The sequence below is a fragment of the Saccopteryx leptura genome, chromosome 8 (genome assembly GCF_036850995.1).
Source record: "Saccopteryx leptura isolate mSacLep1 chromosome 8, mSacLep1_pri_phased_curated, whole genome shotgun sequence".
Lineage (NCBI taxonomy): Eukaryota > Metazoa > Chordata > Mammalia > Chiroptera > Emballonuridae > Saccopteryx > Saccopteryx leptura.
This window is the reverse complement of record NC_089510.1, coordinates 52,725,205-52,751,660: the sequence shown is the minus strand read 5'-3', so window position 1 is coordinate 52,751,660 and position 26,456 is coordinate 52,725,205. Positions and strand designations below refer to the sequence as shown.

Here is a 26,456-nt window from a genome sequence, read left to right as displayed (position 1 = left end):
AGAGCATCGCCCCCTGGTGGGGATGTGGGGTGGATGCCAGTCAGGTGCATGCGGGAGTCTATCTCTCTGCTGCCCCCAACTTCTCACTTTGGAAAAATACCAAAAAAAAAAAAGTACAGCACTAGCACAAAAACAGATATATAGATCAAAGGAACAAAACAGACTGCCCAGAAATAAACTCTCACTTATACAGTTAACTAATTTACAACAAAGTAAGCAAGATTATAAAATACAGAAATGACAGTCTTCAAAAAGTGGTATTAGAAAAACTGAACAAATAAATGCAAGAGAATTTTAAACTGGACACTCTTGCACCATATACAAAAAATAAACTCCAAATGGATTAAAGACTTAAGTGTAAAACTCATAGAAGAAAATATAGGTAGTAAAGTTATTCAACATCAGTCTTAAAAATATCTTTTTGGATATGTCTTCTCAGGCAACAAAACAAAAGTGAAAGTATTGATAAATAAGTAGGATTGCATCAAACTAAAAAGCTTCTGCACTGTGAATGAAACCTTCAGTAAAACAAAAAGACAACCTACTGAATGGGAGAAGATATTGACAAACAATATATTTGATAAGGAGTTAATATCCAAAATATATAACAAATGCATAAAACTCAACATCAAAGAGATCCAATTGAAAAATGAACAGAGGACATGAATACACATTTCTCTAAAGAAGACATATGGCCCTGGCCGGTTGGCTCAGCGGTAGAGCGTCGCCTGGCGTGCGGGGGACCCGGGTTCGATTCCCGGCCCAGGCACATAGGAGAAGCGCCCATTTGCTTCTCCACCCCCCCCCCTTCCTCTCTGTCTCTCTCTTCCCCTCCCGCAGCCAAGGCTCTATTGGAGCAAAGATGGCCCAGGCACTGGGGATGGCTCCTTGGCCGCTGCCCCAGGCGCTAGAGTGGCTCTGGTCGCGGCAGAGCAACACCCAGAGGGGCAGAGCATCGCCCCCTGGTAGGCAGAGCGTTGCCCTGGTGGGCGTGCTGGGTGGATCCCGGTCAGGCGCATGCAGGAGTCTGTCTGACTGTCTCTCCCCATTTCCAGCTTCAGAAAAAATACAAAAAAAAAAAAGAAGACATATGATGGCAAACAGGCATGTGAAAAGACACTTAACATCACTAATCATTAGGAAGATTCAAATCAAAATCACAATGAAATACTATTGTCGCCTTGTCAGAATGGTTGTTACCAAAAGTAAGCAAATAACAAGTGCTGGCTAAGGAGTGGAAGAAAAAGAGCCCTTCAGCACTGTTGGTGGGATTGTAAACTGGTGCAGGCACTATGGAAAACAGCATGAAGGTTCCCTTAAAAATTAAAAATAGCCTGACCAGGTGGTGGCACAGTGGATAGAGCGTCAGACTGGGATGCGGAGGACCCAGGTTTGAGACCCTGAGGTCGCCAGCTTGAGCGTGGGCTCATCTGGTTTGAGCAAAAGCTCACCAGCTTGAACCCATGATCACTGGCTTGAGCAAGGGGTTACTTGATCTGCTGAAGGCCCACGGTCAAGGCACATATGAGAAAGCAATCAATGAACAACTAAGGTGTCGAAACGAAAAACTGGTAATTGATGCTTCTCATCTTTCTCCGTTCCTGTCTGTCTGTCCCTATCTATGCCTCTCTCTGACTCTCTCTCTGGCTCTGTAAAATTAAATAAATCAATAAAAAAATTAAAAATACAACTGCTCTATTAACTCAGCAATTCCTCTTCTGGCTATTTATAGGTTTACAGTTGTTTGTATGGGAACTAATATAGTAATAAATAATGCCAGAATAATCTCTGGCCTGACTGGTGGTGGCGCAGTGGACAGAGGTTGACTTGGGGTGCAGACCCGAAGGTTGCCAGCTTGAGTGCAGGCTCACCAGCTTGAACTGTTGCTGGCTTAAGCCCAAAGGGTCACTGGCTTGGCTTGAGCCCCCTGGTCAAGGCACATATGAGAAGCAATCAGTGAACAACTAAAAAGTAACACAACTACGAACTGATGCTTCTCGTCTCTCTCCCTTCTGGTCTCTCACTCGCACGTATGCACTAAAAAAAAAAGAAAAAGAATGAACTGTTTCACATATTCACAACTGTAAATTTACTTTTGCCTCACCCTGGATATGCACTCCTGTGTTTATTGCAGCATTCTTTATAACAGCCAAGATACGGAAGCAAAGTAGGTATTCAGTAGATGAATGAATAAAGATGTTCTACATATATACAATAGAATATAGCCAATAAAGAAAATGAAATTCTTGCCATTTGCAACATGGATGGACCTAGAGGGTATTAATGCTATGTGACATAAGTCAGACAGAGGAGGACAGATACCATATAATTTCATTTATATGTGGAATCTAAAGAAACAAAACAAAACAGATTCAAAGAAACAGAACAATCTGATGGTTGCCAGAGGGGAAGGGGGAGAAAGGATGGGTGAAAAATAAAATAAAAATAAACTCAAGGCCTGACCTGTGGTGGCGCAGTGGATAAAGAAAGCTTCGACCTGGAACACTGAGGTCAATGGTTCGAAATCCTGGGCTTGCCCAGTCCAGGCACATACCCCCTCCTCCTCCACTGCCTTTCTCTGTCTCTTTCTCTCTCTTCTGTCTAAAATCAGTAAATAAAATCTTTAAATATATATACATTTTATATATATATGTATATGTATATGTGTGTGTGTGTATACACACACACACACACACACACACACAGACACACTCAGAAGAGATTGGTGAAAAATATGCCGAAGAGTAAATCTTTGTTTTTTGGTTAATAAAACTTTTTTTTTTTTTGAAATTGTTTTCTTTTTTTAATAGAGTCAGAGAGAGGGACAGATAGGAACAGACAGACAGGAACGGAGAGAGATGAGAAGCATCAATCATCAGCCCTTCGTTGCGACACCTTAGTTGTTCATTGAGGTTTAATAAAACTTTTTAAGAAAAAAAATCTAGTAATTTTTTAGCACTTTTGAAAAGAAGATGTATATAAATTTTCATATTCCCTAGAAAAGGGGTCTTTGTAATAGAGAAGGAATAAGTAATAAACCTGTGTTCAACTGAATTGCTATATTCAGACCTCCCAAATCCCTTTGTTTAAAGTTACACTTACTAAGCATTCTGACATTGGTTAATAAGATTATATAGGTTTCAAGTGTACTTTTTTTTTATTTTAATTTTTTATTTTATTATTATTTTTTTCAGAGACAGAGAGTCAGAGAGAAGGATAGACAGGGACAGACAGACAGGAACGGAGAGAGATGAGAAGCATCAATCATTAGTTTTTCATTGCGCATTGTGACACCTTAGTTGTTCATTGATTGCTTTCTCATATGTGCCTTGACCACGGGCCTTCAGTCGACCGAGTAACCGCTTGCTCAAGCCAGCGACCTTGGGTCCAAGCTGGTGAGCCTTTGCTCAAACCAGATGAGCCCGTGCTCAAGCTGGTGACCTCGGGGTTTCGAACCTGGGTCCTCAGCATCCCAGTCTGACGCTCTATCCACTGCGCCACCGCCTGGTCAGCCTCAAGTGTACTTTTCTATGCTACATGATCTGTATATTGCATTGTGTGCCCACCACCTAAAGTCAAGTCATCTTCCATCACCATAAATTTGACCCTCTTTACCCTTTACTACTGTCCACCCCTTCCCTCTGGTACCAGACATACTGTTGTCTTCATCTAGAGTTTTTGTTTATTTTTCTTGTTTGTTGCTTTCAGTTTTATTTCCTACATATGTGAAATCATGTGGTTAACATTTTTGGTCTGACTTATTTCACTTATTATATTCCCAATCCATGTTGTCACAAATGGCAGTATTTTATCTTTTTTATGGTTGAGTAGTATTCCATTGTAGATATGTACCCCATCATTATCCAATCATCTACTGAAGGACATCGGTTGTTTCCACTTCTTGGCTGCCGTGAATAATGTGGCAATGAATGTAGGGGTATATATGTCTTTGAGAATATATGTTTTCAAAATTTTCAGGTAGATACCTAGAAGAGGGATTGCTGGGTCATATGATAACTCTATTCTTAATTTTTTCAGGAACCTTCATATTGTTTTCCATAGTGGCTGTACCAGTTTGCATTCCCACCTGCAGTGAATGAGGGTTCCTTTTTCCCCACAGCCTCTCCAACACTTGTTATTACCTGTCTTGTTGATAATAGCTAATCTAAGGTGATATCTTGTTTGAATTTGCATTCTTCTAATAGCTAGTGAAGTTGAGCATCTTTTCATGTATCTGTTGGCCATTTGTATGTCTTCTTCGGAGAAGTATCCATGCTGGTCCTCTGCCCATTTTTTAATTGGATTGTTTATTTGGTGTTGAGTTGTATGAGTTCTTTATATATTTTGGATGTTAACCCCTTGTTGGAGCTGTTGTTTGCAAATATCTTCTCCCCTTTGGTTGGCTGCCTATTTATTTTACTGGCAGTTCCCTTTGCTGTGCTGAAACTAAAGGGTCTCTAAAATCCCAAATACTCAGTTTCTACAAAGTCTTTGCTTCTATTTTAGAAGCACTCCTTTCCCCTCCTAACCTTCCAGTATAATGTAATCTACTTTATATCTCTATAATTTGCCCATTCTGAATTTTTCATATAAGTTGAATTATGTAACATATGGCCTTTTGTCACTGGCGTCTTTACTCAGCATAATGTTTTCAAGGTTCATTAATATAGTAGTTATGTCATTTTTTATTTAATATGTATTATTTTTAATTTTTTTACTTTATTTCTAATGTTCTATTGTATGGATATATCATATTTTATTTACTCATCTGTTGTACATTTTGATTGTTTCTCTCTGACTAATGTGAATACTACTATGAACGTTCATGTACAAGTTTTTGTGGTATGTTTTCATTTCTCTTGGATATATATATATGTGTGTGTATATATATATATATACATATATATATATATATATATATACACACACACACAAGTAGAATTGCTGGGTCATGTGATAATTCTGCATTTAACACTTGGAGGCATTGCCAGACTGTTTTCCAGAGTAGCTACACCATTTTATAACCGCATCAGCAATGTATGAGGGTTCCAATATCACAATAGCCTCATCAACACTTGTTATTATCTGTCTTTTTTATTATAGCCATCCCAGTGGGTGTGAAGCTTATATCATTATGGTTTTGATTTGCATTTCCCTGGTGACTGTGTGCATATAGTCTTTGGAGAAATCTCTATTCAAATCCTTTGTCCACTTTATAAATTAGGTTCTTTTTATTGTTAACTTGTAAGACTTGTGTATAGATTTTGGATGTAAATCCTTTATTTGTAGATATTTTCTCCTATTCACTTTCATGATGATGTCCTTTAAAGCACATCAGATTAATTTTGATGAAGTCATTTATTTATATTTTTTTCTTGCTTTTAACCTAACAAGTCATTCCCTAATCCAAGGTCATAAAGATTTACATCTGTTTTCTCTAAAGAGTTTTATAGTTTTAACTCTTCCATTTAGGACTTTGATCAATTTTGAGTTAATGTTTGTATGTGGTTTAAGGAAGTGTTCTAACTTCATTCTTTTGCAGGGGGCTGTCCAGTTGTCCCAGCACCATTTGTCGAAAAACAATTATTTTTCCATTGATTTGTCTTAGCATTCTTGTTGAAAATTATGCAACTATAACTGTAAAGTTTAGTTCTGCACTCTCAACTTTATTCCATTGACCTGTGTGTCCATACATTTATATTTTTCTTTCATTCACTTCACAAAGATTTATTAAGTACCTTTATTTGCTAATAACATTGCTCGTCATGTCCATATTACTTGCTTTTAGGAACCAAACCATTCCTCTTGAAGCCCAAATCCTCTTGAAGAAACCCATTCTAACAGGATATAGCACATTTTCTTTCTTTTCTTTCTTCTTTTTTTAATGTTTGTTGTATTGATTTTAGAGAGAAAGGAAGGGAGAGAGGGAGAGAGAGACAGAAACAGCAATCTGCTCCTGTATGTGCCCTGACCGGGGATCAAACCAGCGACCTCTGTGCTTCAGGGCAGTGCACTAACCAACTGAGATATTTGGCCAGGGCAGCATCTCTTTTTCTTAATGAGATATAAAGTGATTTTCTTTCATAGCCAAACCTACGGGGGCAGTGACATCTGATTTGTACACAGTATTTTGACAAGTTGTAGTTTGTCCGACTATGTAAATGTTCAGAAGTCTTAGTGCGTTTTCGAGCGCTTGGAAATAGATCTGGGATTGGCTAATGAATGTATTGAAGATGAGGTTAGCTTTAAAGTGGAAGAAGCATCTATGACTGGTGAGATATTCCTTCCATGTACAACTTGAGAGGTTCAGGAAATTGGTAACTAGTTGCTGGCAGCAATAAAGCCAGAGAGAAATGGTAGGGGGTGGGGGCTGCTGGATCGTATACCCATAATTCTACTTTTAGATTTTATCCCAGTAGCAGCCCCTTGCCAGTGTAAAGTTACAAAGAAAGAAATGATGTTTATAGATATGGCTTATTGATGGGCTTAAGATGACCTAAAGGAGGCAAGAATTTTATGTAATGGTGGAGCCTGGTCTCTAGATAGAGATTGTGGTTGTAGGAACTGAAGGGGAAGGCCAAAGAAATGCGAATGTAGCAGAACTTGATGGTTATATAAAATAATTAAAGAGGATTCCAGTGTTATAACTTGAGGACATTCAGAAGATAATTGGTCCAGTGCTTACTGTAAGAAGGTGAGAAGGAATGGTTTATAAAAATAATAGACTTTGATTTTGCTATGCTTATTGGCAAAATCTTCAGTGAATTATAAAAGATACCAACTTAACCATTAGATAGTATATCAAGTGTGATGAGATTCAGGAGCTTCCAACATTAATTACACACAAATAGGGTTTTTTGGTTGATTTCCCTTCTGTAAGTGCCTATTCATTTTTGAAACATTGTAATGAACTTTCAGTGTCTAATGTTAAAGATTAAGCAGTGGTTTTATTTTCTTTACCTGTATATGGTAAGTGCAAAAAACATTTTACTTGGCCAGACTTAAGAAGGGTTCCTAGATTTGCCATTGTGAGTAACCATATTATATTTTCAGTCAGGAAAAACTTGTTAATATTTACTACATTAAAAAATATAGTCTGTATAGCAATAAAGATAAGTTTTAGTTACTCAAGATGGTTTTGTGTTCAAATATTACAATTTGAATGGTTTAGAAAATTTATTTCATGGCGAAACTTAGCACAGTACATCTATTTACCTATCCTAAAATTTCTTTCAGGAATTGTTCCATCTTCTGTTGTCCTGACTTCTTTCCAGGTGATGTCAAGAGTTTTTCTAATATGGGCAGTAACACATAGTGTCAAAGAGGTAAGTGTTTATGTAGCTAAAACTAAAATAAATAATATTAGCACTAACATAAGCTATAGTCAACTTTTCTTTTCTCACGTGCATTATAGCTAAAGATGGAATTTCATGTCGCATCAGTATAGCCCAGATAAAATTCATATTCACTGTAGGAATTGGGTTATTAATTGGAAACATACCCCAAATACACAGTGTTAAGGAGAAGACTGATTAATGATACAGTTCTGAAGTCTTCGCTGCCATGGAGATTTGGAGGGTGTGGATGTAGCCTGCACATCAGTTTGATTCTCTGGTATCCTATTTGTATCCAGCACACTAAAATCTAGACAACTGCACCTAACAGGGAGACTGTTGTGAGAGTGGGCAACATTAATTCATTCCCCGAACAGTCCAGTCCTTTTATTTTTTAATAATATTTTAATTTTCAATTAATATTATTAGTTTCAGGTATACAGCATAGTAATTAGACATTTATATAACTTAAGAAATGAGCCTGACCAGGCAGTGGCACAGTGGATAGAGCGTCGGACTGGGATGCAGAGGACCCAGGTTTGAGACCCCAAGGTCGCCAGCTTGAGCGCAGGCTCATCTGGGTTGAGCACAGCTCACCAGCTTGGACCCAAAATCACTGGCTTGAGCAAGGGGTTACTCGATCTGCTGTAGCCCCCCGGTCAAGGCACATATGAGAAAGCAACCAATGAACAACTAAGGTGTGGCAACGAAAAGCTGATGATTGATGCTTCTCATCTCTCTCTGTTCCTGTCTGTCTGTCCCTATCTATCCCTCTCTCTGACACTCTCTCTGACTCTGGGGGAAAAAAAAAAGAAATGCTCATCCTGATAAGTCTAGTACCCATCTGACTCCGTATGCAGTTATTACAGTATTACTGACTGTCTTCCCTGTGCTGTACTTCACATCCCCAGGACTGTTCTGTAACTGCCAGTTTGTACTTCTTAATCCCTTCACCTTGTTCACCGAGCCCCTGAAACCCCTCCCTTTTGGCAGCCTTCAAAATGTTTTCTGTACAGAACAATCTGATCTTTCTAGAACCAGGAGAAACAAACTTGCTTCTACCCAGCCCTTCAGGATTAATGGAATTCCCGAAGTGCTGAGTCTAGTGGATGTGGGAGGTGAATGTTCTCTGCTGGGGCCGGGGATATTCCCAGGGATATTCCTTGTAAGAACTGGGGAAGAAAGCCATTATTACCATAGATGTAAAATTACAACTGAGCTTTCATTTTCTGGTATTGGGAAAGGGGTTTATTTTCTTGTATATTTTTTGCTTTTTAAAAATCACTTTTTTTTTTTAAGTGAGAGAGAAAGAGAAGGACAGACAGAGACAAACAGACAGGAAGGAAGAAGAGATAAGCACCTTACGGCACCTCAGTTGTTCATTGATTGCTTCTCATATGTGCTTTGACGGGGGGTGGGGGGGTTCAGCCAAGCCAGTGACCCCTTGCTCAAGCCAGTGATCATGGTGTTGTGTCTTTGATCCCACGCTCAAACCAATGACCTTGGCGTTTCGAACCTGGGTCCTGAGCATTGCAGGTCGATGCTCTCTCAATTGCACCACCATCAGGCTAAAAGTCACTTATTTCTTGCTAATGTCACCTTGAGATGAAGTACCTGTGGCCACCATGAGGATTCATTTTTCAGTCCCAAAAACCAATTACTGGCATTATTGGATTCTTTGGGGCTCATGAAATGCACTTATCCATTAGCATTATTCTGGTATTTTCTTTGCCCTTTGTTCTTCCAAAATCTCTGTCAAAACATTTTGTTTTGGTAAAAGTAAGTAAGTAAATAAATAAATAAATAAAAACTAATTATATAACCAAAAAAAAATTTTTGTTGTTATGGGGGGCATTTATTTGAGTTTTATTTGTATTTTAACCTAGTCTTTTTAAACTTTTTATTGTCATATGATATAGACAATAGAAAAATACACATGACTGATGAGATTTTAACCAGGGTTGATTAAGCTAAGTTATTAAATTCATATAGAATTGGCAGATGTACAAACTTTTTTAAAGCTTATTTCATTCCTTTGAAGATGTCTGGATTTTCTCTGCAGGAAGAATATAAAACAATCACATCCTTTTTTATTTTTTTGAGTGATCACATTTAACCCTTTGAGTAGTGAGTTTTTTTCATGTTCACTCACCCCCGGGAGTGAGTTTTTAAAAAAAATGAAATTAGTTCCAGTTATAGTTATATTATCTTAAATCATGTTTGTTTGATAACCAATTTATGGAAACAAGAAGAAAATCATTTGCCTTTTTTTTTTTTTTTTGTATTTTTCCAAAGTTAGAAGCAGGGAGGCAGTCAGACAGACTCCCGCATGCACCCGACCAGGATCCACCCGGCATACCCACCAGGGGGCGATGCTCTGCCCGTCTGGGGTGTTGCCACAATGGTGTGGCTGGAGCCATTCTAGCGCCTGAGGCAGAGGCCATGGAGCCATCCTCAGCGCCCGGGCCAACTTTGCTCCAATGGAGCCTCGGCTGCAGGAGGGGAAGAGAGAGATAGAGAGTAAGGAGAGGGGGAGGGGTGGAGAAGCAGATGGGCGCTTCTCCTATGTGCCCTGGCCTGGAATCGAACCTGGGATTTCCACACGCTGGGCTAATGCTCTACTGCTTAGCCAACTGGCCAGGGCCTACATTTGCCTTTTTTTAACGTTGCAGTCGTACATGTATGATCGTACTCTGGATGGTCAGGAGGCATGAGGACATACATGAGCATTTATACTACTCAAAGGGTTAAAAAAAACCACTTAGAAAACAACCAGGCAAATAAATCCAAATGTGGCGTATTGCCCTTTGTTCATGGAGCGAGGAAAGGTTACTTGTACATGTAACCTCTTCTTTCATTATGAAACTCTTCCTACAGATCATCATTTTCATCTCTATTTCTTGCTCTCTTTCATGTATACACTATTTCCTTTTCATTTTAAAAAATAATTCAAAGTCTTAACTTCTCAATAGTCTCAAGTGACCTATTTCTTTCTAATAGTCACTCATTTACATTCTTAAATAAGTCATTATGTACTTTCAGTAATTAAGTGGTAGGTATGTGAAGGCATAGTACTGTCCACTATGGAGCGTGTAATCGCTTTGCCAATCCAGTCAGATATTAATTGTCCCGGTTCTAATGCGCCAGGTGATGGGTCATTCATGCCTCTGCTTCTCTCTCGGCTTCAGTGACCACTGCACTGCTTATTGACCCTCCGGCAAGCAGGATAGCAAGGAATAAATGCTTACAATTTAGGTCAAGCAATTCTGTTTGCCATATTACTGTTAGTGACATTTACCAGGATTTCCTGGCAGATCATTAAGAATGCTTGGCTTAAAAGGCTACTAAATGTGCCTAGATTACAGATACGTGAAGCTGGCCATTGTCCTCAAAAACCACGCTGCCTGACAGATGGGTAGACTTGACACTTAGCGGGTGGTATCATATTTGAGCTTTGCAGTAATTTAAGTTATATTCTGTTACATTTGCATTTTCAAAATTATTTCTCTGTGACCAAACAATTTCTACTATTATTGATATATCGTTGCTTAAAAATGTGGTACAATAAATTTTACTGTCTTTCTACCATCTTTGGTGACACTTCTACATATACCCTACTGATCAGGACTTCATTCATATATAAGTAGGATTCAAAGTTCCTGCTGTTCCAGGGTCACAGTTTTTTGCTTCTCATTTCCCTTTTCTTTGACAGACGTCATGTGTCATTGTGCACCACCCTGAGTCATTGGCGGCTGACTTGATGAGCCCGTTTCTGTGGTGTTCAGAGACTGTCTGGTGTCTGTCCCGTATTCCTCGGCCCCTTCCCTTAGACAAATGCTATTGTCCTGCCTTAGAGTTTCACATTAGCTATAATTCAGTTTGTTCTATACAACATTACACAACTTCCTTATTAAATTCCATTCTTTTGTTTATTGAAACATCTTTAAAATATCTTCATTTTCCTTATATGCAGCTATATTTACTTTAATGATGGGAACCACATAACTGTGGAAACTGACAACAGCTGCTTAGTAAAATACGTCTCACTTTCTCATCAAATTCTTTTCCTACGACTTCACATTCATTCTCAGTTTCTGTTTACGGCACAGTCCCTTCTAAAGTGAGTAAGAACTGTTCAGGTCCACGGCGTTGCTTGTGGATTGGGACTCTTGCTCTACCCTCTCGGCCAGCTCACGTTTTCCATGCTCATTCCGTTTTTCTGTATGTGTACATGATGTGTTAAGGTATGGCCTATATACCTTTGAGGACTGGACACTACTATTTCATACTTGAGGTAGTTTTCCTTTTAATAGGCACTCCTCACTTGTCATTTTAATTCTCTACCTATGGAATGCTAGTCCCATAAATGTCACCATGTACACTATAGAACTAAAAGGTGATCAGATGATTTTTTTATGACCTATAAGGACCTACCCATCAGCTAGTGTGACATCTCGATTGGCAGGATATTAAAGGGGAAAAAATGTGATCTCTATGTTCAAAAACTTTTTCTTGACCTAAGGTAACAAAACCTTCCCACTATTATCCTTTTAAAGAAACTGTTTCTATATATGAGCAAAGTAAAGCTGCTGACAAAACCAAGCAGCTTGGAGTGGGGGGCGGGAGGTACAGAGGGAGTCAGCAGTTCTAGCTGACCTCCTTCCTGTCCAGTTCTCACACCTGCCTTCTGGACGTGCACTGGCTCCTCCTCCCTTCGGCCGTGCTGCCGCAGCCGCTACTGCACCGGGCCCTGCGGGCGTTCAGTCTGCTTCCCCGCTGTTTGAGTCTGTTCATTCTCTTCACATCGAAGTAAAATAAGATTGACGTTTTCAAAAGGAACTGCAGTGGGAAATGCCACGTTCACTACGACCCTATCCCCCTTCAAAAACCAACACTTCACAGGGTACATATTCTTCCTTGTCCAAAAGTAGCTAAGCCAAGCCTCTGATTTCTAGACACACAGTAGGCCACTGTTCCTTCTCCTGGCCCAGCCCTCTCTGAAGATGCTACCCCAAATTCTGTCCTGAGTTTTAAGAGCCTCCATGAGCAGTAGTTCGGAAGGAAGTTGCCTGGCTCCCACTGTGGCTTCCGCCCAAGTGCAGCTGTGCTGTACTAGGAGTAGAGCTATACCCTGGCATGCTGAGCCGCTCTCCTCTCTTCCTCACCCTTTGTCAGTACTGGAGAAAGGGATGTTCTCTAGTATTCCTCAGGAAGGTTCTGTGAATAATCCTAATTTCACCAGTCAGCTGTTTTTCTGTTTGGCATGCGACTGGACTGTGATACTTAATCTGCCATTCCTGCTAACTTCTCAACACGATACAAAAAGCTGGTAATTGTCATCTAAGAAAGTTTCCAATAATTTGTCATTACACTGGTTTTTATTTGTTGGATGCAGTGTAGTTTACAGAGGGCTTTATTAAAATTTATGCTGATCATTCAGGCCCTGACCGGTTGGCTCAGTGGTAGAGCGTCGGCCTGGCGTGCGGAAGTCCCGGTTCGATTCCCGGCCAGGACACACAGGAGAAGTGCCCATCTGCTTCTCCACCCCTCCCCCTCTCCTTCCTCTCTGTCTCTCTCTTCCCCTCCCGCAGCCAAGGCTCCATTGGAGCAAAGATGGCCCGGGCACTGGGGATGGCTCCATGGCCTCTGCCTCAGGCGCTAGAATGGCTCTGGTGCAACAGGGCTACGCCCGGGATGGGCAGAGCACCACCCCCTGGTGGGCATGCCGGGTGGATCCCAGTCGGAGGCATGCGGGAGTCTGACTGCCTCCCGTTTCCAGCTTCAGAAAAATACAAAAAAAAAAAAAATGTATGCTGATCATTCAGTCTTCACAGCCATCTGTTGAGATAGGTTGTAGGCTCTTCCACTTGAAGTTTGGAAGCTAGAAAGGCAAAGTGACTGTCACACAGTAAATGGCAGAGTTGACCTCCCACTGCATCAGTTTCCTTCTCACCCTTTATAAGTGCATCCTTACTTCCATGTGCTAGCCATGCTTTATCCCGTACAGAGTTGAACACCCATTTCGGGTCCAGAAGCACGTTTCTTCTTCACCAGTTATCATGCCATGTGCATATGGAGATATGATTCTCTGGCAAAGTCGTTTATACATGAATTGTACACATCAGTTGGCCCTAGGTGTTCATCTGCAAAATTTTGCCTATTTGCGTGTGTTTTTGTTGTTGTTGTTGTTTTAGTGCTCTAGTGACTGTGCGATGAATTCCTGCAATTAATTGGCCTTTTTTCATGAAAGTTCCAAGACTATTTTTCATATGGGGTTTATGGACTATTTGGAACAGAGCTACCCCTAAAGCTTATAAAACTGCACATTCCAGGCCCCACCCCACACTTGGTAGAGCCAGAGAATCATTGTTATTAAGCTCCTCAGATAATTTTATGAATTCTAAGGTTTGAAAAATGCTCTAAGATACTTTATGTTTTGACCCTTTTCTTAATTTTACTTCACATTTCTACTTAATTTATTTGAATCCTAAGCAAATCTCACCATCGTTTTTTAAGCCCAAGAGCCATAGTTTATTCTTGAAGAACAAAAGCTTTAGAGTTCTCTTCTACTGCTCATTAAAGGTACTGTGTATTTTCTGGTGCCTTCTCCAAAATCTAGCACCTGCTGGATTGAGGCTCATGTGCGTGTAAGAAGCCTCAGGGCCCCACCGTGAAGGCAGAGGAAGACTTGAAAACAAAGCATTGAAGAAGCAAAACTACCTTTCATTTGTTTGTTTTTTTATTTTTAATTTTTAATTTTTTTCCTTTCTGTTGAATTCATTGAGGTGACACTGGTTAACAAAATTATACAAATTTCAGGTGCACGTAAATTCTATAACATGTCATCTGTGCACTGTATTATTGTATTTCATTTGTTTTTAAAAGAGGGCATAAGGAATCCCGCTGCTTCACTTTGGGGGCTGGGTTGCTAGGAAGAGCTCTATCCTGGGCACGTGCTTCATGTTGCCTGGCCAGAGCAACCAGGCAGATTGTATAGGAGGATATTTCCACCTAAGGAAATACTGTGCAAGCATCTCTCTTCCTGGGACTTCTCAAGAAATGTCACCTTCCTTGAAACATTTTATTATGCTCTATGGAGTTTTAACTCAGTATCCATAACCTATGTGAGGGGTTAATAATTGCTGATTTTGACATCCTGTGGCTTAGGACAGCACTTTACCTTTCTGAGTTTTATTTTTCTCATCTATAAAATGGTAATACTATATCTGACCTGCTTATATTGTTGTAAGATACCAAAAAGCTGAAAATTGATATTGATATTCTGGGAGGAAAGGTCAGGCTTTCCTATCAGGCTTTCCTGTCCCGTCCCTCCTTTAGGGAGGGGAGGGAGAAGAATATATAAGTTTCTGACTTGCAACAACATTGGGTCATTCAGTTTTAAATCTAAAATAAAGGTTAACCTAGAAACTTCTTCCTTTTCAATAGGAGGCAGAATTTACATACCACCTTTCATGGATTGTAGTTCCTCCCCCTTCCTGGAATCTTGAGGGTAAAATACCTCTAGGCTAGTGAGGGAAGAGGAACCCTAAAAGATTTGTAAACATCTTTGATTGTGTTACCTTGTAAGTGTTAATGTTTCTGTGTATCCCCTAAATAAATGTTGCCAGCTCGTACCATGATGTCAAGCTCTCCCCCTCCTGTATGTGAGCAAGGGTATGTAAACAGCCCCTGAGCTATTTTGTGGACTGCTCGATTTGGGCCTGATGCCCCGTGTCAGCCATATGCGGCCAGCATATTTAATAAATCTCCTCTTATAAAACTTCAAAATTCACCTGAACTGGGTGTCTCTACGTGAACTCGATGAAATGAGGTATAGTGCCTTTCAGAATCTGGGGTGCAGTACTTTATAACAATATCACAGAGTTTTTGTGAAGATTGAGACAAGTACAGCCTGACAAGCGGTGGCGCAGTAGATAAGAATGTCAGCCTGGGACATTGAGGACCCAGGTTCAAAATTCCTGCTTGAGCACAGGGTCCCCGGCTTGAGCAAGGAGCAGTGATGGGATTCAGTCAGTTTGTACCAGTTCAGCAGAACTGATACCTAATTTTATGTTGAGTTCAGTGAACTGGTTGTTAAAATGGCACTTGTAATTAGAGTTCTAAGTTGAGCACCTGGGCAGCCACCCACTGTGGAAATCACAAACTTAAATTCCTTACTCTTTTTTAACTTTAATCTGTGCAACAGAGTATTCTAAGCATCTATAGTAATATTCATTCTGTCCATAGGTGGAAAATCAAAAAGCAATATGTAAATATCTTAAATAACAGTTTTATTGTTTTTTGTCAAGTATTTAATATTTTTTCATTAATATTTTAAAACTCTTATAATCTAGTTTTGTATGCCTCTTTTATTGTCCTTATTTAAGTATTAAATACATGAAATAATAAACAATCCCACCACTGGCATAGGATCATAGCCATGACCCTGTGGTTGCTGGCGTGAGCCCGAAGGTCACTGGTTGAATCCCAAGGTCACTGACTTGAGCAAGGGGTCACTGGCTCATCTGGAACCCCCGGTCAAGGCACATATGAGAGAGATAGCAATCAATGAACAACTAAGGTGCCTCAACTATGAGTTGATGTTTCTCATCTCTTCTTTCCTGTTCATCCCTGTCTGTTTGTCTCTGTCTGTCTGTCTGTCTCTATTTTTCTCTCGCTAAAAAAAGAAAAAGTGATACAGATACTTGGAGAACAGGGAGCAGTAAGGTCTTTAGCGTGGGAGTTTTTGCTGATTTCAGCTTCTGAAATCCCTTATAAAGTAGTTTTGCTTCAGAAGGAATGCTACTTCCTTAATAGATGTAGCTTAAGTTGTTTTTCAGTTTAGAAATTAAATTTAATGGGATGACATTGATCAATAAGAGTATGTACACAGGTTTCATGTGAAAATTTCTATAGCATTTGAACTGTTGATTGCATTGTGTGCCCACCACCCAAAGTCAAGTCATTTTCCATCGCCATGTATTTGTCTCTCTTTACTCCCGTCTCCCCTGCTCTCATCCCCCCACTCCTCCCCCTGATACCACTTCACTTTTATCTATGTCCGTGAGTCTCAGGTTTAATCCCACCTATGTGTGAAATCATATAGTTCTTAGCTTTTTCTGACTTACTTATTTTACTTAGTATACTGTTCTCAAGGTCCATGCATGTTGTCATAAATGTCAATATGTCACATTTCTTATGGCTGAGTAGCATTCCATTGTCTATATGTATCACATCTTCCTTATCCAATCCTCTGTTGAGGGAAACTTTGGTTGTTTCCATGTCTTGGCCACCATGAATAATGCTGTGATGAACAGGGGGTTGCATGTGTCTTTACTTACCAATGTTTCCAAGTTTTTTGAGTAGATACCTAGTACAGGAATTGCTGGGTCATATGGTAGTTCTATTCTTAATTTTTTGAGGAACCACCATACTTTCTTTCATAGTGGTTGTACTAATTTGCAGTCCCACCAGCAGTGAATGAGGGTTCCTTCTTCATCTGTCTTGTTGATAATAGCCAATCTAACAGGGGTGAGGTGGTATCTCATGGTTTTGATTTGCATTCCTCTAAGAGATAGCTAAGATGAACATCTTTTCATATATCTGTTGGCCATTTGTATGTCTTCTTGGGAGAAGTGTCTGTTCAGGTCCTCTCCCCATTTTTAAATCAGATTGTTTACTTCTTTGTTGGTAAGGTTTGTGAGTTCTTTGATATTTTGGATATTAACCCCTTATTGGAGCTGTTACTTGTGAATATCATCTCTCATTTGCTTACTGCCTTTTTGTTTTGTCAGTTTCTTTTGCTGTGCAGAAATTGTTTAGTTTGACATAGTCCCATTCATTTATTTTTGCCTTTACTTGCCTTTGGGATCAAATTCATAAAATGTTCTCTCCGGTCAAGGTTCATAAGTTTCGTACTATGTTTTCTTCTATGTAATTTATTGTTTCAGATCTTATAATTAGGTCTTTGATCCATTTTGAATTAATCCATTTTGAATTAATTTTGAATTATTAATTACTGTAGTCAAGTTTTATTCTTTTGTATGTGGCTTTCCAATTTTCCCAGCACCTTTTATCGAAGAAGTTTTTTTTTTTCTCCATTGTATGTTTTTGGCTCTGTTTTCAAAGGTGACTTGTCCATTTATATGTGGTTTTATTTCTGGGCCCTTGATTCTGTTCCAGTGGTCTGTATGTCTATTTTTCTGCCAATACCATGCTGTTTTGGTTATCATGGCTCTATAGTATAAGTTGAAGTCAGGTAGTGTGATAACTCTGACTCCATTCTTTTTTCTCAGGTTTGTTTTGGCTATTCGGGGGTCTTTTATGGTTCCATACAAATCTGGTGGGATTTTATTTTTAAGATTTTATTTATTGAACTTAGAGGAGAGAGAGAAAGTAGGGAGGGCACCAACTCGTAGTGGTTGCTTCCCGTATGTGCCTTGACTGGGCAAACTTAGAGTTTCGAACCAATAACCTCAGCATTTCAGGTAGACACTTAATCCACTGTGCCACCACAGGTCAGGCAAAAATCTGGTGATTTTTTTGTTCTATTTCGGTAAATAATGACATTAGGGCTTGACCAAGCGGTGGCATGATGGATAGAGCTTTATACTGGGATGCAACAGACCCAGGTTCGAAACCCCAAGGTTACCCGTTTGAACACTGGGTCACCAGCTTGAGCATGGGATAATAGACATGACCCTATGGTTGCTGGCTTTAGCCAGGGATCACTGGCCCAGCTGGAGCCGTCCTCCCTCCGCCCCTGTCAGGACACAAATGAGAAAGCAATCAATGAACAACTAAGATGCCACAACTATGAGTTGATGCTTCTCATCTCTCTCCTTTCCTGTCTGTCTGTCTGTCCCCCCATCCCCACTCCCTACCCCCACTAACTCAAAATAAATAAATAAATAGCATTAGGGTTTCAATGGAGATTGCATTAAACTTGTGTATTCTTTTGGGTAATATGGCCATCTTAACTGTGTTGATTCTTACAATCCATGAACATGGAATCTGTTTACATTTCATTGAATCTTTTTCAATTTCTTTGAGTAATGCTTTGTAATTTTCAGTATAGAGGTTCTTCACATCCTTTGTTAAGTTTATTCCTAGGTAATTTTTTGTTGTTGCAACTGTAAAAGGAATTCTTTTAAAAATTCATTTTCTGAAGTTTCATTGTTGCATATAGGAAAGCAGTAGGCTTTTGTATATTGATTTTGTATCCTGCAACTTGACTGTATTTATTGTTTATAATAGTTTTTTGGTGCAGTCTTTGGGGTCTTCTATATACAGGATCATGTTATTTGCAGAAAATGATATCTTTACTTCTTTCCAATATGGATGCCTTTTATTTCTTTCTCTTGTCTGATCTCTCTAGCTAGGACTTCCAGTACTGTGTTGAATAAGAGTAGAGAAGAGTGGGCATCCTTGTCTAGCTTAATTGTTTGTTTCTTCTTCCTTTCTTCTTCTTTTTCAGTCTGTAGAAGCTAAAGTAAAGTAATATTCTAACTCTCACACTCCTTTCCTGTTCTGGCTGCATTGCAGGTTTTCCTGGGTCTGCCAGCTGGGATCACAGTGTGCTGCTTTTGCCACCTCCTGAGCGTGCTTTTCTTGTTAGTTTCCTGTGGCTGGACGTGCTCCTTGTCCCTAATGGGCATTCATGAACACGGCATTCAGTGAGGCAAGAAGGGCCTCTGGTCCTCATTAGTCAGATAGGAGCTGAGGCGCTGGGCCTGGGGCGCGGCATCCCTCCTCAGGCACTGTGCTTGGACCAGAAGTCTGCCTGCCGCTGCCCTCTCCACAGTGGCCTCCCGTCTCCCTTAGCCAAGGCCGTTGGGATACAGTCAGTGTCTTTTGGCCCCTTGGATGCTGAACGTCTAAAATTCTCCACCCTATTCCAGCTATTTCCTTACTTTCTATTTTAAATATTTCTGTAGGTGGATTTGCATCAGTTTCACTTTTAAAATCAGCATCTCTCTTAAAGGTAGAACCTCATTATTTCATTATTAATCAGGCACTGTCAAACTTGAGACAACTCCTAACTCGACTTAGACGAACGCTGCAGTACTTTAATGTCACTTTCTTCGTCTCTTAACAATGACTCTTAAAGATAGTTACTTCCCTCATAGCCGATGGTGCATTTTGCCATTGCCTGTCCTTAGCATAGATGATTTGGGCAAAATCAGATTATCTGCTCTTACTGTTTGTTTTTCTGCCTGTCCCTTTCCAATATTTTCGTGAGCTGTGTATAAAGACTTCATTTCACAATACTGAAAAATATTTAGATCCTTTAGGTCACTGCAGGTTCTCTCTGACATCATGCTGCTCCTTGCTCCCATTGTCTTAGTTCTTTTGTAACCCTTGAAAAACTCCGCTGGTGCCATTTCATTCAAAATGTATTACACTCTGATGGTGCTGTTCTCTGATGATTGAGTCAGTTATGTTAAAAAACAAAAACAATGGACATCTTAAACCATGCAAACCAACACTACCACCACTTCCTACAGACTTTGTGTCAATACTAGTTGACTAGGTTCCAGGCTTAACAAAATCAGGAAAGTGGTGTCGTTTGCCTTTCATGTTAATCCTTGGCTCCTCTGGGCTGTCTCCGGTGGTGACCCTGCCCCACCAATACCCTTCAGAAGCTTCTTAGAACCTGTGCTTTTGCTCTCTCACCCACGGGCTAAGTCTGACATCCGCAGTCCTGTTGTCAGTTCCTCGATGAGAGAGAGCAGTTGCACCTTGCAAACTCCCTGGAACACTGCGCAGTTGTCTTCATTCGGGGGAATGTCGCTCGGTGGGGGCGGCAGGGCCAGACCTCCCCGGCCTGCCCCGTTCTAGACCGTCCTGGAGCCTGCTTGGTCCATTCAGGCTTGGGCACTGTTGGCTTCTTCCGCTCCCATTGCTCCAGAATGTCCAGATCTGGGGTTTTCCACTGCAGTTTATAGCTCAGTGTTTTTAAATATTATGCTTGTCTCCCCCATTTAATTGACATTTTGGATGCATCAGTAGGGTCTCTACATTATTCCTATTTTTTCTAATGAAATTTCCAACAAAGAAGTTTCTTGTTAGAACACATTCTCTTTAAGTATAAGACATTTCTGTACTATTGGGTATTATCTTCATGTATTGCTACTACTTACAAATAGTAGGAAGCCTGGTTAAAGCTAGATCTGATTGCTTGTAGTCCTGAGATTAACAAAAATGCTTGAGTTTTGACCTAAGGAAACTACTGTGGAAAAGGAATGAGAGTGAAGGAAGAAAAAAGAATTATCTTGGTTATGAAATAGTTTCCCACGTAAGCACAAGAGATTTACAGGCTGGGGGCCTATGTGATTTCAGCTTTGATTATTTGTCATCAGCTGGATTTAAAAAATACCGTTGGGAAACCAGGCTATGTCACAGACCTCTGCTGCCAGGTTGTATTGTCAGTGGTGAATTATCCGGAAGTGAATTCTGGCATTCAAACCAGTTTTCATCCATGGTTTGAAAGTGAAATGAATTTAGATGCTTATTTAAACTATTTAATTCAAGCCAAAAAAAATAATGTTTTGGGACTATGCAGTGATGAACCTTGTTCCTTCCCAGATTTTTCTAAATTGGGTGTTTTGTCTCCCAGAACCATCCACTAGAACTTTCCACAGGGGTGGAAATATTCTTTGTCTGTACTGTTCGATACAGGACCTCCTTGCTATATGTGAACACACATTGAATTCTGAAATGAAGTTAGTGTAATTGAGGAACTGAATTTGTCATTTCATTTTATTTTATTCTAAATAGCCATATGGATTGGAGGTTACCATATTGGACAGTGCAGCTGTAGAAGTTCTGTGTTCAGTGTAATATTTATCATTCTCTTGATTTCAGTCAGTTAGGTTTTGATATATTTTGTCTCATATATACATGACTGTATGATTTTTTAAAGAAACCAAAAAGTCAAAGCAAGTTTATATGGTATATAAATTTATATGGTATGCTTTATTAAGTCCGGGGACATTTTTAGTACCCTAGATTGAATTCTTATAAAAATACTAATTTCAGGTGTGAGAGTAGTGTGGATGGTCGCCTCATCTGCAGTGGTGGCAGCTGATTACTGGTGAGGCCGAAAGCCTGCAGCTTGGCCTTGCAGTGGGCTCACCATGGTAACGTGTCCCAGGTTTACCCTTGTTGCAAACCATTTCACAGGCCTTTTCTCTCTTATTTGAGTTAAAAGATGACATAGAAGAATAGTCAGCATTATTATCCTGATAATAATATCATTATCCCGATGAGCTCAAAGACCTCATCTCACACTGTAAGAGTAAGATGATTGGCATGCATTGTGAGCATTGCTAAAATATGTCAGCGAAGTCAAGGAAAGTTAAAAGTCATAACCTGTAAACTGCTTTTAAGCAGGTGTATACCACAGAATGAGTGGCATTTTTAAAGCACTGATTAATAATTGACAACTTTTTTTTATTTTTTAGATTTTATTTATTGATATTTAGAGGGAGGGAGGGAGTGGGAGGGGAGAGAAGCAGGGAGCATCAACTCATTGTAATTGTTTTCTATGTGCTCCTTGACCGGGCAGGCCCAGAAGTGGGAACCAGCGACCTCAGCGTTCCAGGCTGACACTTTATCCATTGTGCCAGCGCAGGTCAGGCTGTCAACTTTTAACATATGGCAGGAGGAGCTATCTCTTAAACTACCTGTTTCTTTGCCAAATTAGTTCTTTATATACTGTAGCTTTTTCAAGATAACTTTATTTTCAAGCATGACTATGGAGTATCAATATCAAAAACACCAGTAGGTTTGCAGCTGGTAACTGGTTTCCCTAGGAACTTTGAAGAAATCACACACACACACACACACACACACACACACACACACACACACGTGCGTGCACGCCCCCCCCCTCCCCCGCTCCTGTGAAATGTATAAAGTATTTTTCAATGTCTTCCAGGAAGAGGGTTCAATAACCTTTTTTATTTACCCATATCAAGGAGCCTGTATAGTCAGGAAGCTCTCATTACAGGTTGTTATGCTTCATGGATAAAATAAAGCAAGTCACTAAGTTGTCTGCATTTTCCAGAGAGAGGACCCTTTTCAAGTCTGAAGTGAAACCCTGGTGCACTTCGAGAATTTGTAAGACGTGACTTGATATATATGTGTGGATGCATGCGGAGAGTAAGCTTTGCATTTTAGAGGGGGGAGAAACTAATTATTAAGCTTGACGCATTAAAGACTTTTGTTTTCTTCAGATTGCTACCATAAATGTTTGTTTTTAACAGGTTGAGTTTTGGCATATTCTCCCTTTTACCTTACTTTGCTCTGGCAAAAAATTACCAGAATAACCAAAAAATTTGAAAACTGTACATCTCTTTTGCCTTCAGCAGTGGTGCTCTCTTGTTAGATAAGGTTAAATCTTTGTTGAGGTTATTGGCTCAAAGAAAAGAATGAGCAAAGGCCCAAGTGTAATCAAACTAACCCAATTTTTAAATAATACTTTATAGGTTTTCAAACTTTAGTTTTTCAGAATTACTTTTATGAAGCCCTTTGCCATCGGTAGCAGAGGTTATCAACTGCAACATGTCTGTCCCACAGGTGGGGTAAGAGAAGGTTCAAGAACAGTGAGCAGCGGGTGCGTGCGCCATCTCACAGGACCTCGTGATTGCTGAATGGGTCCAGGGCCATGCAGTCTGGATTTTTCAAGAAAAGGCAGAAATCTGGATGATTTTTTAATGTGGACTCTCCCAATTTTAAAAATGGGATCAAATATTTTTATATATCCAAAGAGAACATCGGTGGACCAGGATCATGGGCCACTGTGTTAATATATTTATTCCAGGAAATGGTATATATAGCTTTTATTTTATTTGTCTTATTGAAGTTTTTGCAATTATTAACCTGTTATAATAGAACAAAAAGAACCATGACGTTTCACAATATCTAGCCAGTTTCTTGTTCTTTTGACATGTCCACTATATTTATGACAGTGATCCATCCTCTACCCTCTTGGGTGGGCGCATTGAGATACAGCATTTGGAGGTTTGGGGGCAGACTAGGGGATGAGTATGCCCAGCCCTCCGTATGGGACCACAGTAACCTATTGCTGTGATCCTAGACTTGATTAAATAATATGATCAAGGTTGGGACTAAATATGATCCCATTCTGATGCTATCTTCATGCTTGAGTTGCATTGAAGGAAATAGTTGCATGAGAACTTTTCAGTTAATCACAAGCTCTTTGCAAGTGAGATGGTCAAACAGAACTTGGGAAAGATAGCAGCTGGTGAGATCCATACAAATCCCAAAGTTGGTAGAAATATGTTAATCTTCATGCAGAGGGAGAGATGGCATCTCTTAACAAAAAGCAAAACAAAACATTATCTTGCTGTTTAAGCCAGAGAGACAGCCAGCCTCCAGTGTGTACTGAGCACAAAGCAATAGTTAGCATAAATAGTAGGAACTTAATACATATTTGTCGAATTGAATTTTTCCTTTCTTGGAATAACTACCATTTATTAAATAGCTAGTACTTTGCTAGGTGCTCGGTTTGTTTTTCTAATTCTACCACAGACTTGCTTATCCTGAGTCTCAGCTTCCTCATCAGAGAATTCTGTACTTGCCTCAGGACGTGCAGCTGGAAAGTCTGGAGGTCTGTTTGATCCAGAGTTGCACTGATTGGTGAGAGGTGGCTTGTAGTAACTAAATAGGCTTATTGAGAAACCTACCACTCTTCCTTCATGTTTTTTCAGGAAATGGGCTGAATACATTCAAGTTGGACTAATGGGAACATTTTAGCATTCAGATCTGCATGTCTGACTTTGTCATAAATGCAGAATTGATCGTGCATTGTTTGTTGACTGCATGCTTATACCTTTTTCTCAGTGCATGTTCAGAAAAGTTGATTTCATGGTCAAGAGTTGTTTTGGTAGGCCATACACTTAACTAGACCACCACATCAAAAAATAGTTCTTAGTTATTGTGTTGTAATAGAAAGAATTTTTAAACCAGTTTTCTTTGTCATTGTAGATGTTTTTTCTATCTACATAGATGTACATTTTTCTCTTCTTTAAAGAGGAACACCGTCACTATGTCTTTATAATGTAAACTGCGTTTTTCACTGGGGAAAAAAAAGAAATGGTATTTTCTGGTTTGTTCACTATTACCCTATCATGGATTTTTAATAAATATTAATCATGAATTATCATGTGGAAAGACTAATACTAATCAAAACATCTTTTTTTAAAGCACCACATGTCAATACTTGTTAAATTTTCATTTCTTTCTTACCTAAGGGTGAAATTCCTTTTAAGAAGATAATTAAATGAGTTACATTTTTGTTCAAAAGCTTAATAAAATTATAGAAAAGACCAGGATTGTTGTCAGAATTGTCCTCCTCTCCAGCCCAAGCCCTCAGCTAGATCCCAGCCAGGCATCAGCCCTGAGGTCCTTGGCCGCAGGCGCTGGGGAGCTGCCCTCCTCACCCCGGGCTGTGCCAGGTCAGAGAGCATGCAGGCGCAGACTGCACGTGGGCACCGTCTATTTAGTGATTCATTCTTACTCACTCAGCAGATGTTTATTCAGCCTCACCTGTGCTCTGGGCATTGTGCTCAACACTGGAGTACAGGAGAGAGGACATTCAGGGGTGCTGCCCTCACAGGGCTTCCAGCGTAGCACAGGAGCAGAGCCGAGCAGACAGCGTGCCATGCGGTGGGACGGGCTGAGGCAGGGAAGGATGGGCTGCTCGAACCTCCTGTCGCACTTCGGCTGTCCCAGTTGAGGGGCTCCACTAGCCTTCTTCAGTTCCTAAGCAGTTGTTCCAGTGTCCCAGGCCCAGTTTCCCCTCATGGGGTGGCATTGGGGACTCGGTGAGTTAATACATATAAAGCACTTAGGCCCTGGCTGGATGGTTCAGTTGGGTACGTCCCAATGAGCAGAGGTTGCCAGTTCTGTCCCCAGTCGGGGCACATACAGAAACAGGTCGATGTTTCCTGTCTCTCTCCCTTCTTCCCTCTAAAATCAATGAAAAATGTGTTTTTTTAATTAAATAAAGCACTTAGAACAGTACCTGACACTTGGTAAGAGCTCATTTAATGTGAGCTATTTACTAGCTGTGATGTCACCTAATCTTTTCAAAAAGTTTGTGACAAATTTCTATACAACTGTTTTGAATTATTTTCTATGTCCTAAGGTTTAAAATAGATATAATTGACTTTTCACATAAAAATGGATTTTTTTTGTACTTATTAAAATTGTTTTATAGTTAGTTGGTGAAAATATAATGGCACATAATTACTTTTATCATACTTAAGGAATAATTAGCCCGACTAATGGGAGTTATTATTATCTTAATCATTATTATCATAATCTAAAGCATTTATTCAGAATTTGATTTTGTTTTTATTACTAAGCTAACCCCTCTTCAAAGCAATTTTATGGTCCTTCCCTAGGGGTATTTACAGTCTATGACAATAGTAATGTTGATACAGACTGAAGGTCAGCATTAAATCTATTATTCCTTTTCAAGTTATCTTCTCTTAACAAGCTCTTATTTATATGTTTTGTTACAAATATTCGACTATCCTTTTTGTGGTGATACAGCACGCCTCTTCCAAGAGATTCAGACGCTTCATATCAAAAGCAGTATATCTAGAAATAAGATGATAGCTGTATTTTCCTGCAGAGTGGATGCTTAGTACCTAAATGATATTTTAAATAATTTCAAATTTACAGAGAAGTTGCTAGAACAGTACAAAAAAACTCTCCTATTCCCCTCACTCAGGTTCCCCAACTATTGGTATTTTCTGCATTTGTCCCTGGGCCTGCTCATCTGAGTTTATCTGCCCAGTATCATTTGTCTTTTTCTGAACCTTGAGAACAATCTGTGCTTGATGTCCTGTCAGCCCTGAATACTCAAGTTTCAGACACTCTCCCTGTCACCTGCACACAGCCCTCCAGTCTGGGAGCCAACTCTGACACAACAGTACCTTTCACCCACAGTCCCCGGCCAGGCTACACTGGCTATGTAAACAATGCCTTTCTTTTTTTCTTTCTGGACTAGAGGAATTTTCCTCTTTTTGTTGATTTGTACTTTGTGGGAATGACTCCTGCCTGTGTCAACTGCCTCTGCGATGGCTA

The 26,456-nt window shown here is 39.9% G+C and overlaps 1 protein-coding gene across 1 annotated transcript in view; it reads left to right on the top strand.

Moving 5' to 3' along the window:
* The window catches only part of HACD2 (3-hydroxyacyl-CoA dehydratase 2), a 111,135-nt gene that overhangs the window by 65,150 nt on the left and 19,529 nt on the right, over window positions 1-26,456 (top strand). Inside the window, exon 4 of the mRNA XM_066347944.1 lies at window positions 7,237-7,325. Coding sequence (XP_066204041.1) covers window positions 7,237-7,325 — 89 coding nt within the window. The remainder of the gene's footprint in view (window positions 1-7,236; window positions 7,326-26,456) is intronic.